The sequence below is a fragment of the Epinephelus lanceolatus genome, chromosome 2 (assembly GCF_041903045.1).
Source record: "Epinephelus lanceolatus isolate andai-2023 chromosome 2, ASM4190304v1, whole genome shotgun sequence".
Classification (NCBI taxonomy): domain Eukaryota; kingdom Metazoa; phylum Chordata; class Actinopteri; order Perciformes; family Serranidae; genus Epinephelus; species Epinephelus lanceolatus.
Window position 1 is genome coordinate 37,947,101 of NC_135735.1, and position 12,924 is coordinate 37,960,024.

The following is a 12,924-nucleotide window of genomic DNA, read 5'->3' on the forward strand; positions in this document are numbered from 1 at the left end:
TCTCTCTTTAATATTTGCTCAAGGTAGGTCAGGTGGGATGAGGAGTGTGTGTGTGTGAACAGTTATGTTCAATTCATTACAATGATCTTCAAAGGGGATTTAGATCTGGGCTTCAGCTGGGCCACCTGAGGACATTCACATTCTTGTTTTGAAGTCATTCCAATGTTCATTTGGCTGTACACACCAGGTCACTGTACTGTCTTCTAATGTACTAGAAACAGGGCCGAGAGAATCTCCTGCATTTTGCGCCATTCGAGGATCCTTCTGTTTTCTCTTGCTACTCAACAGAGCTGAAAACAACCCCCATCCATATGGCTACCACCACCACACTTTAGCTATTTACTTTTCATCAAACCAAAGGATCCTTTGCTTTAACGTGTCAGAATTTTCCATGTGGTTCTTTGCAAAAGCCAAGTTTGCTGTCACAAGCCTTTCATTTCCCTGGAGTCTTTCTGGATACTCTCCAGGTTCAACGGACATATCAAAAGAATAAAATTCCACCTTAACTTGATTTGGGGTGTTATTGCAAAGAGGTGAATATGTTTTGACTCAAGGCATTCCACTTTTGATTAATTTTTAAAGGAAGCAAAACAAACATAAATAACTGAAATTGACATTTTGAGTTAGGGGATGTAAAGCAAAAACAAAATAATCAAACTTTAATGATTTTTTAAATCAGGTTTTGATGACACTAAATGTGGGAAAGGTCAAGAAGTTTAAATACTTACGTAAGGCAATACATTTTGTGTGTACGTGTGTCTCTGTCTGCCTATAACAATGAGTGTGTGTGTGTGTGTGTGTGTGTGTGTGTGTGTGTGTGTGTGTGTGTAAACTTGCTCTACTCAGCTGCAACCTGAACTGCTCACATTCACTGGCTGACCTCTTACAGGGTTCAAATGACCCTTTTAGTTTCCCATTGAGTCTGAAGCATGAACACTCACCTCTCATAAAGTGGCCTTTGTATAGATAACTGTGGGCAACTGCAGGATGTGTCACATAATATAGTGCTGTTGTAAATGTTATCCATTGGTCTTTTATTTCTAAATAAATAAAAGTTCTTTAATTATTTACATATAGTACATATCTTAAATATGGAAAAACACATTGTGACAAAATGCATGTAGTGAAATACAATTAGTCTGATTAATGGGAAAGCAGTAGGTGTGGAGGGGTCACCAGAGTTTGAGAGAATCTCATTAGCATTGTTTTCAAAGGGGAGTGCTAACGTCACAAACGATGCTAAATGACATTTTTGACGGCCCTCTCACCCTGCCAAGACCCATTTCAGGAGGAACACACTGGACTCACGCCCACTGAAATAGCTGTGGTTACACAATGTGCGTTCCTCATTGGTTCCCCATTTGGAACGGTCTTGGATCTTCTCTCACCATGCTATTATGTCTCTGTTCTCTTTGGCTGACTTTGTGCACCGGGCTCCCTTTTTTTTCAGCCCCATTTCAACTACAACAGGAGGTTTAAATGTTAACGATTATATCATTCCTGTCTGTCCTGCTAGGCAACACAACAGCTTCCCTGTCAGCACGTTTTATGTCCCACACTAAGCAACGGTCATAACAAATGACACAAGGAGAGCATTTGTTTTAGAAATGCCTCTGAAGTCAATGCAAGTCAGCACAGATGCATCTAATTTAAAAGGCATCACAGGAAGATCTAATTTGAGAAGGATTTGTTAGTCGCAATGAAAACATCCATGGGAGAGTCAACATGAGGCCAGCCAAGGGCAAAGCTTACAGATGAAATAAAATTATAAGAATATGGCAATAACAATTACTGACTAGCTATTTTCATTATTTGTCTGTAATGTTAGTTTCAGTTCAGTGAGGTTACTGGAATACAGATGATGCAGGAGAATAAAATGTATTAAAATGCTCATCACAATTGGCTTACAACACACAGTACACTTTTCCTCAGTGTTATTAATGTTGGTACGTCAATCCTAATTTTTTAATAAAGACATAATACATTGTTATTTTCCTCTCTTCATGATTCCACAATGGATAACAGATCATTGCTTGATGTGAGTGTGTGGGAATGTAGTGTGAGTTTAATTTAATCTAATGTGTTTAATGGGATGTATCCATTTAATCATCCTAAAGTCATACACACTGTAATGCACTTCACTATTTACATTTTGACATATTTTCTATCCTCTATCTACAGTAGACTGAAATGTTTTTTTTAAGAGGTTTAGTGCATAAAATAACCCATTATAATGTAGGCTTTCATATTTAATGGTCATTTCCTCAGACAGAGTGTAGCTATTTCTTTGTACAACCTGTTATAAACTAGTCTTTAACAGCCAGTGTATTACACTAACCTGTTGTCTCTTTTCTATCTCCAGCTTCATCCGCATGCTCAGGCACCTCAGTGTGTCTTGAAAGGTCTGCCTCAGGGTTTTCTCCATCAGGACCTTATGGAAGGCTCCCACCACACTGCCACACAGAAACACCACTGCATTCGACAGCAGCTATAAAAACAGACACAACAGCAGATGTTAGAGCTTAAATTGAAATACCATTATGTGCACACACACACACACACACGCATGTATCTGCTTAGTGGGATTTAAGAAATTACTCATTTAATTAGTTAATGGCTTTACTTTCAAATCATTGTCTATTTTTTAATCTGATCCTGGCCAAATATATATTCAAAACTGTCTTAATGTTCGTTGAAAGGACTAGATGTTGCAATCCCTCTTGTAGCACCACTTCTAATTCATGGGAAGTTCTTGAAAGATGGCTGCTATGAGGCTTTACCACCGGGACACATCGTCAGTTGTGTACCTCAGCATCGACGGGTGTTTCGGCCATTTAACACAAGACACCCTCCACTGCGGCAGGCCCACCACAGGTTGATCAAGCCGGTGTGTGTCCCAGGGTTAGCTGTTTGCCTTAGCGGCCCAGATGGCGTCGTTTCTCTTCAACCACAGCCAATGACTCGTCCTCTCAGCGGTGTTGGCCAGCTCTTTAATGGCCTGTCTGTGAGCCTGTCCCCTGACTCCAACCTCCCTAAGGAGCTTTGCTGTTGTACTGGCTACAAAGCCCCTGCACCCCACCTCCACCGGGCGCACCTTTACTTTCCAGCCTCTGTCCTCTGCCTCAGCTGCTAAGATGGGGTACCGCAGCTTCTTGCACTCATACGCTTCTTCCATGGCGTCCTCCCAGGGGACTGTCAGTTCAATGATGTAAACAAGCTGGGAGGAATTAGACCAAAGCACGAGGTCTGGTCGCAGGGTGGTCGTCGCGATCTCTGGGGGGGGGGGGGATGAGCCTCTGATCCAAGTTGACTCTAAACTTAGCTTAAATCTTTTAATGGATATTTCAGATTTATTTTTAAGTGGGGTTGTATGAGGTACATTTCCATAGTCCATGTATTACCAACAGTAGAGGGCAGTCTGTACACCCCCACTTTTGAGAAGCAGACAGGAGTACCGACACAGAAGCTAAGCAATCTACTGCTGTGGACAGGGGCAACAGCAAAGTTTATTTTAAATACCTAAAAAAGCGCCTACCCATAAAATTAATCGGTTTGAGTGTACATTTTATGTACAATATTTTTACTACTTTACCTTGCTGTAATTTTACCTCTGCTAACATTGGAGCTGCTGGTTTACCACAATCAGTCATGTTATTGTTTCACTTTGGTGAATCTTCACTAACCCTTCAAAACACCAAAATCACACAATAACACAAACAAAATTAAATAACCAATCAAGGTAACATAGACCAGCAACTCCCATGTTATGCAAGGTAAAATTACTGTTTTTGACAATGGGGTCTAGTTGTTTTGAAGAGAGTGTAGATAACAGCTTCAGTTCGCCGCAGGAAAGGACAGTCTGGCAGCAAGAAAAAATTAGGTGGCAGAAAATATGTTTTGCTGCTGCCCCCATGCACAGCGGTACACTGCATAGCTTCAGTGGTGGTACTCCTACCTCCTTATCCAAACTGGGATCATGCTGACTGCCATCTACCGTAGGTAATATACACTGACTATGGATGACCTCATAAATTAACATTTCATTTTTTAACCCACATTAGTTGTTTAGATTTATACATCTGTCTGTCTTTCTGTGGCTGTTGGATATCTGAGTGCCATATGCAAAGTCTTCCAATACAGTACAAATACAGGAGTTTATATACCATACAATCTTTAAAAATAACATAATTTTTTGGTTAAATTGATGGTAAACAATATTTGCACAAAAACCCGTGAAACTTCATCTTTACTGGGAAGATAACATTGGCCTTAAATAACCCACACTGGCTTGAAGTCTGCAACACACAGCTGCAGACTGATACATTAGCATTACAGAGACATTTCTACAACATAATGACAGTTTTTATCCAACTGGTTTTACCTGTTCGGCGAGGTACGAAGGGGACTTTTTTTCATAAACAGTGAGGCGCAGTGTGAGGACCATGATGTGGGACAGTGAGGAGATGACACTCAGCACCACAGCGTACCACAACTGGAATGGCAGCATAGTGTACACTGTGAAGATGATGAAGAGGAAGAAAGGCACCTGGAAACATAATGGTTCCGTTATTTCAAGAAGTCATCTTTGGTGCCATCACTAAATCAAATTCTGGTAAATGCTGTGGTTCATTCTACTTGGAGAATGCTTGTAGGAAAATAGGTGTATGTTGTGGTAGGTCTATGCTTGTATTTTGGGCTATGAGGCATAAGGAATACCTACTATAGACCTATTATTAACAAATACAGTACCAAATTACAGACACACCAGAAAATCAAACCAATGCAGATTTTTAACGATCTATTATCCAAATACTAGAGATGGGAAATATTTAAGAAAAAAAAAACAGTTCAGGTAATTGTTGTGTAAGATTTCCATGTCTATAAGTTTGCATGGCCTGGGACAATTATATTATAAAAGTCACTTGCAGCAAAAAAGTAACCGTAATGTGAACCTGGCTGGACGGTGAGGTTACCTGGTCCCAAGGCAAGATGATTGGGCTGCTGAAGATAAAGGTGTAGCCCATGGTGAGGTGTGTGGCCCATACAATCAGGCCGAGTAGACGCCTCCATCGTTGTGAGAGTATCTCCGTACACACGAGCACAAACACGGTCAGAAACACGCACAGGCTGCCACTCACCACGCTCACAAAGGCACAGTGATCCTTTGCGCTCTGCTCCAGCATAAAGGGAGAAAAATAAACACACATATTATTACAGTAATATCAGTAAATCATGCAATATAGATACATACATATATATGCATAAGTCATATTACAATAACTTCTGTGTCAGCTTCAGTAGCAGACAGTTGCCATTTTTATGAAGTCGTTTTTAAGACAACATTAAGCAACTTGCAGAGGGACAGAGAGACCATGCAGATGCTGACCTGACATGCAGGTGTATTAGTCACAAACACTGACACTGACTGAAAAAGTTTACAGGGTATTAACAACAGCACTAGCTACAACCTCAAACCAGACCACTGGGTTTAATTAACACCTTTACCAGTCTCAACAAAAAAACAAACATTATGGGCTTCATCAAATTGGTATACTGCAGGTCTTTGTATTTTTTTGTGTGGCGAGTCTATTAGTTTGTCCATCCATCCATACGTACATTAGAATCTACTGTCAAATTAATTAAATGCTTGCACACCTCTATCTTTTTTTAATCAGTAGTATTAGTATTAGTATTATAGTAGAAGTATTGCTTATGTTTTCATAAGGTTTCAGATGGGTATAAGTTGCTCCTCAGAGCCCTGGATATTAATCAGTAAAGAGGCTTATGTCAAAGTTTTTCCTTGAAATCTGTCTCTGCATCATGTCCTGTTTGCTCCAGGCCACAGTCTCCCTGATTGAGTTGAGTACAGTGAGAAGCAAGCACAAGGGGAAGAGATCATGTTTATTTGTGCACGTGTGTGCATGAAAGCATGTTTACATGTCGGTGTAAATTTCTCTCTCTCTCTCTCTCTCTCTCTCTCTCTCTCTCTTTCTCTCTCTGTCCTGCATGTAAATGTACGAATGAAAGCAACAACCCTCAGTGTGTCCAATACCCATACTACCGTACTACTTTGTATGCCAGAAAAAGATTTACTATGTTCCAAAACATACTACATCAAATGCAGTATGCCAAAAAATACCAGGATGTCCTCGTGCATCCGGTCGCATTTTGCAGTATGCAAGCCAGCTGTTCTGTCCAGCAATCCTCTGTACAGCAGAAGATACACATCATCAATTGAGCTCACTGACAGCTGACAAGATAACCAGCTGGTTAAGATAACCAGTGACAACAAAAGGACATAACTATGAAAAAACTATATACTATAACTGTATACATACAGCATGTTGCAATCACAATGTGCAGAGTTATAACTTGAATTTTAAAACTACATATATTGCAAAGTAAGAACAGCAGAGCCCTCTGTTGACCTCCATCTCTGGCAAGCTAGGATAGTGGTGTTTTGTTGTATCTTCAAGGTAACGTTAAGTAATAAGTTAAGATCTGCCGCATTACAAATCACATACTTTTTCTTTTACAACTTTACTTTTTGTACTGAGGCGAATATGTGAGCAAGAGGGTCAGAGCTCAAGGCACAATGTTTTGACAAAATATGTCTCAGTTGGCCAGCTGCAGTATATACTGAAAGTAAAAAGAGAAGGTATGCCATTCGTAACACAGGGTGTGTTTGTCCAAGCGTATACATGTGTGACATTGTCTTAGTGTAAGTGGGAGGAGAGAGTGGGTGTCGGAGGGAGAGCACGAGAGAAAACAAGGGGTTAAAAGAGAGCTCAAGAGTGAGACAGACGCACAAAGTCAGTGTTAATAGATCTCTGCTCAGAGAAGGCCATCTCTGCATTGTATGTTGAGCTTTCTGGTTACCATGGCAGCATTGGAAAAGGCCAGATCTCAACTGAAGCACTTTCTACTCCCTATGTAGCTGTGGGTCTTGACAAAACCTTTTTGTAGGTGGAAAAAGAGCAATTATTCTATATGAATAGGCGCTAAAACCATGTGAACAGATACAGCTATAATGTTCAACGCATGGCCAAAATCTCACATGAAACCAGAAGTACTCCACTTCTGATGTATTATTTCCATTTATTACAGTGTTTTTCTGATATAGCATTGGTGTCTGTATAATCTTTCAGCTTTAATGTCTGCAGTATCAGACAGTTCTTACTGATAGAATGCTTTATATATATATATATATATATATATATATATATACATATGGATAAATAGGAATATTTATAGTGCGCTGTGTACTCTGTGTCCATTGTTTCTTTGCACTAAATGTGCAGATGACCCTGTTGCTTCTGTACTTTTTCTGCCAGTATGATATATTCCTGCAATAATGTCACCATGGCGAATCCCTGACAGCTTTAAACACTGCATTTTTGTTATTTATCACAAAGGAGATAAGTAAAAAATTAAGTACATATTATGTTATCTAAGGGTCAAGGCTGAAAAAATGACTGTGAAATGACAAAACAAGAGCCTTGTATGGAGGACACTGACATCTTATAATGAAACATAACACTCCTCAAACATCCTCTCACAGCTCTTAAAAACATGTAGACACACTTTATTTGGATACAGTTTTAAGAACTGCAACAACAGGCTACTTAATACCATCTATCCATCCAATCAGGGCCTGAGACTGGAGCCATGAGTGGCACTTGGACCATTGGCTCAGCCAGTTTTCCTCTCAGCACTGCTCTTTATGCAATTGGAGAGGAGTTATATAAGTTGACAGTGACTTTTTGACACCGGTGGCCACCCCCTAACAGACACCCTGCCCCTCCTTTGAGTTTAACAACAGCGTTATACAAGCTCCATCCCAGCATTTTCTCTCTACTCTTCTGTACCCCTGGCAACTGTGTGTGCGGAAAGATAGCTAAGAAGAATGAGGAGAAAAGGAATAGAGTGATGGTATGTCCGGGGGTGGATGAGGGGGTTAGTAAGTGAATTTTGCATATTTAATGTCACGATTTAGAAAAGAGACAACACTATAGGTCATAAAATCATGCCAGTGTGTTCATGTGTGTGTTTGTGCGTGTAATAAGCAAGACACTATATCAACGCGTGAGCATACTCATATGTACATACATGAGCAAAGGAGCCATTTAAAAAAAACTATGTCTGAGTGGAAGATCTTTATGTACTGGTACAATGACAAGAGAAAGGGAGTGTGCCAGAGGGTCAGCAACAACACAATAGAGGGAAGCTAAAGGTGATTTTTCAAACAGAGGAAAGTAATTTAATCTCTGGTGACAGAAGCTGTCAGTTCACTATATCAACCACTGGACTGACTGACTGCTATGCTACCTGCCGTCATGCCAAAATCAACAGTATGCCGCTGATCAGCCAAAGCCAATGAATACCCGCCCCTTCCTGTCATAGTCTGAACCACGATTACACTCTCTACACTTTGACAGCTACATTGTTTTAACAACCTTTTAATGTTTTAGTCCTCGCTTGGTTCATTTTGTTCTGTTCAGTTTTCAGACAAACCTTCTAAAGATTTTGCTTTTAAGTGCAGCAGGGTTGTGTATTTAGCAGGAAGACGGTGCCTCAGTGAAAAGACCCCGTGTCAGCAGGTATATCTTCTGTTGACATATTTTTGAGCAAAATTGAAGCCCTACTAGCTGCACGGCTACTGTTCTGTAGCTCACCCTGACCCCTGACCTCTCTGTAGAGAAAGGCAAAGCAGTTTGCTGACAGAGAAGCATCATCAGTATTATCAAACGTGTACCTGAGGTTGTTTAACAGATACATTTCTAACCTGTCTCCTTTTCTAATCTCTGGAAAGCAACTAAAATACGCATTCTCTATCATTTTTTTGTCTATTTCGTCCATGGCCTCCATCACATTTAACTGTTACACAATCACTTACTCATTCATGCTGCTGGAAAGCTGTACTGGTAGTGAAGGGGAGTTACCCTAAGTGCTTTATTTAAGTAGTTGTCCAGGGAGAGAAGAGAGTTTTTCATTTGTCACATTTTCACAGCCAACCTAGAGATTCAAACGGACCATCTAGTCACATCCTGCTTCTCTCAACATTAAGCTACTGCTGTTTTCCTAATGTGCCACATTAGTCCCCATACACTATCCAACTCAGTGAATCTTCTCTGCACCATCAAAGCACAAGAAAAATGTTGTGGGGCTCTGTGGATCTCTAAAATGATTTTTAATGCATCTTGATACATCAATGAATCAATAAGAATATTAGAAATGCTTCTCAATATAATGCAGCCCAGTGCAACAGCACTGCTAACTATGGCCTCAACACTATAACATTATTGAATGTGCTAATCTCTTTTGTGAAAGGTGAACTTAAAGGGATAGTGCACCCAAAAATGAAAATTCAGCCATTATCTACTCACCCATATGCCGAGGGAGGCCCTGGTGAAGTTTTAGAGTCCTCACATCCCTTGTGGAGATCGGCGGGCGGAGCGGATAGCACACCTAATGGCAGACGGCGCCCCAGACTAACGTCCAAGAACACAAAATTGAATCCACATAGTAACTCCATACTGCTCATCCATAGTGATCCAAGTGTGCTGCAGTCGCGACATAAAAAGATGTTTCGAAAAACGTCATATGAACTCTGTTTTTAGCCTCACTGTAGCCTGTAGCTCTAACTGTTTCTCTGTGCTCTGCGTTCACGTGTGCGCGCCTGCGTGAGACCAGCAAAAGCATGAGCTTTGCTCACCCGTGTTTACATCACATGACACGTGCACCACAGGGAGGAGACAACGGTAGCAGTCGCTAAAAGATAATTTGCACTACGGTCTTTTAGCAAAGGACAGCCCAACATGTCTGAAGACTTTGCAGTTGAGGAGGAACAGCATTTCTTTGTTGAGCCTTATTTCTTTGAGCCCGAGTATACAGACGGAACTCAGGCTACTGGACGAAGCAGCCGCCGCAGCTCATGAGCCTAACCCTCAGCCAGCCGCAGAATACCAGAGTCGAGCACTGGAAACCTGGTGGTGTAGTTGTTTCAAATGCAAAGCAATACCAACGGGTGAGGAAAGTCTTTGCTGCTCAGACTGGGAATTGGCGATGCCTGCACTTCAGAATCTGGACATCAGTACTGACGAGAGTGTTGCTCTTCAGAGACCGTGCATCACCGATCACCCTGAGCGCGCACACGTGAGCGCGGAGCACAGAGCAGCAGTCAGAGCTACAGGCTACAGTGAGGCTAAAAACAGAGTTCAAATGACATTTTTCGAAACAACTTTTTATGTTGGGGCTGCAGCACACTTGGATCACTACGGATGAACAGTATGGAGATACTTTGTGGATTCAATTTTGTGTTCTTGGACGTTAGTCTGGGGCGCCGTCTGCCATTAGGTGTGCTGCCCGTTCCCCACGTCGATCTCCGCAAGGGATGTGAGGACTCTAAAACTCCACCAGGGCCTCCATCGGTATATAGGTGAGTAGATAATGGCTGAATTTTCAGTTTTGGGTGCACTATCCCTTTAACGTATTCTTTTGCAGCTAATGAATGTGTACATGAGTGTCGTTAACTCTCGCAAAATGTCACAATACTAAGCACTGTGTTTTTACAATACCTGAGGACTTACAGCACCAAGCATGCCAGAGTTGTGTCGAAAACTCTTTCTCTGTGGATATGCGTTTCCCCCTTCCTAAATTTGAACCAAACCATTTCCTTTACCTAATCATGAAGAAGGCGCTATGCATTTTAACAAAAGGAAAATACTGTTTTACTATGTTAGGAAGAGCCTTTCATAAATCACCTGCATAGCTTGTGCAACTGCCAGTTCAGACAACACAGGTAATGGTGCTGCAGAGGTCAATATCTGAAGGAGTTTTATGAACAAATCAGTAAGATACAGATTCCAATAGAATAAAACTGACATTTTTATGCAAATTATGCCTTCCAGGTCTTAAAAACACGTCTGAAGTCTGCCACATTGGCAACAAATATGAAACGACACATCGAGCATCCAACCAGTTTCGGGAAATACATGCGAGTGAATAATGATCATATTTTATTTATGTTAAATTTGAACTATTTTCATTAAAATCTGAACTTTGAGCTAGCGCTTGTGAAGTGGGAACACGCACAACTCAGCTGGAGCTAATGGATTCTGTTGCGGAGGTCAGAAAACCTCATTCAAAATCCAATTGGCAAACCAAAAACCAAAAATACAGCCTGGGACCCGAGTCTTTATCAACTGTATGTTGTGTAACTCACTTTAGATAGGGCAGTAGTTATCTAATGTCGCAGTTTGTGTTTTTAAGCATTCTTTAACAAACACAATTTCCCAGAAGCCCTCGACATCTGCAGGCTAAACGTCACAGCTGGACAAAAGAAGTGAGACAATGAGCAAGTCAAGGGTCATGGCCAGCTCAGACAAGTCTGTAATAACAGCAAGCCAGAGAGGAAGTTTTTAGACAGCAGAGATTACAACTAGAAAGCTGAAAAGTTGACTTCAAGGGAGAGGTTGGTGAGTTTTACGGATATGGATAAAACCCGCTATCTTGTAGATTTTTTTCCATGGAAGCTGTAGTTTTTTCTGTGCTCACAAAGTGATCCTTTAACTTTGTTAAAATCACAAAGGTTTCAAATTGAGCTGCAGTGGATTCAGATTTGTCTTAGAATATGGAAATTAAACCCCAGGAACATCCTATAATTTTTCAGAAAGACAAATGCAAGAAATTCTGAATGAGAGATTGCACAGTTAGAGAATAGTGGAACAAAGGCTAGAACAGCCCAGGCATTATAAAAGTAGGTTGCACTGGATTGCATGATGAGACTTATGTACATGTGTACCTAATAAAGTGGCCACTGAGTGGACAATTACCCCAGTATAAGCCATTCATCACTGCAACAAAATCGTATCTGACTTAGATTTCTATAGAGGGCAGACATTTTGACATGTCATGGCAAGAAAAGCACAGGTGCTTTAAAATTTAGATCAGGCAGTTGCAGTGTCCTGTTCTTGTGCATGAGGGATCCCTAAAATGGCTTACAGGTTCGCATCATGGATCAGAGCCAAGTTATCTGTTACACCTGTGTTTGTCCTGCTGTGACAAGTTAAATTTGTCAGCAATGGAAAAGGCCTATACATCTCAGTCAGGTCACTTCTGTAAAAAGGCAGCTAAAAACTTCCTTAAAAGTTATACTGTGCAGGAGTTTCCCCCAAAACAATGTATAGACTTCCTCTGAGTCATCACTTACAACCCACTACTACAAGTGTGTGGCAATCTATTTATCTGCACAGACTCTGCCCTTTGCCTGTATTTTCTTCATTCTTTGCTGTGATCGGGACATTCCTGAGCACAACGTGCAGGTGAGCTTGAGACTTTACAAAAGGTATCAACCCACTGTCAGACCATAAGCAGCACGTATCCAAGAGAAAGCTACATTGTGGACACAGCTCAGTTTGTATCGAATGTCAGCGCCTTGCCTTGCACCACCTATCATCTTACTGTGCCATTCCGCCCACCCTTTCACCATGTGTACTGCAAGGGCATAAAAATACTAAGAAAACAGGCAAAGTGCATATCAAGGTCAGGAATATCTGTCACAGCAAAGCACTGTGTGCCATTCTTTGCCCTGTAAAGTGCATCCATGGCAACCATCTGCACGTCTACGTACGTAAGTCATACTCCCTCCTGACTTGTTAATATTGTTCACCACCCCAAATAACTTTTGACCTAGACTCACACAAGTTACAATTTCCACAGTTTGGATTCCACACCAGCTGATTAAAGCAAGTTGTATAATAAAAACGGTTCGACTGAAGTGGTTAGAGCAAAGTGAGAGATACCCTGATAATCTAAGACTTTTCCTGAAAAATTATCAAATTTGCGGACTTTAAAGGGTGCAGTTAGTATTGTTTCATGACTCTTTGCAGAAAGTAACCATAATTCATATTGCAGGAGTTCACA

The 12,924-nt window shown here is 41.0% G+C and overlaps 1 protein-coding gene across 2 annotated transcripts in view; it reads right to left on the reverse strand.

Annotated features, from left to right (window-relative positions):
* Window positions 1–12,924, reverse strand: part of adcy7 (adenylate cyclase 7) — a 68,555-nt gene that overhangs the window by 24,127 nt on the left and 31,504 nt on the right. For both annotated transcript variants that reach the window (XM_033620455.2, XM_033620441.2), the window contains exons 3-5: window positions 4,974–5,171; window positions 4,382–4,546; window positions 2,339–2,488 (exon numbers count right to left, since the gene is read on the reverse strand). In XM_033620455.2, coding sequence (XP_033476346.2) covers window positions 2,339–2,488; window positions 4,382–4,546; window positions 4,974–5,171 — 513 coding nt within the window. The remainder of the gene's footprint in view (window positions 1–2,338; window positions 2,489–4,381; window positions 4,547–4,973; window positions 5,172–12,924) is intronic.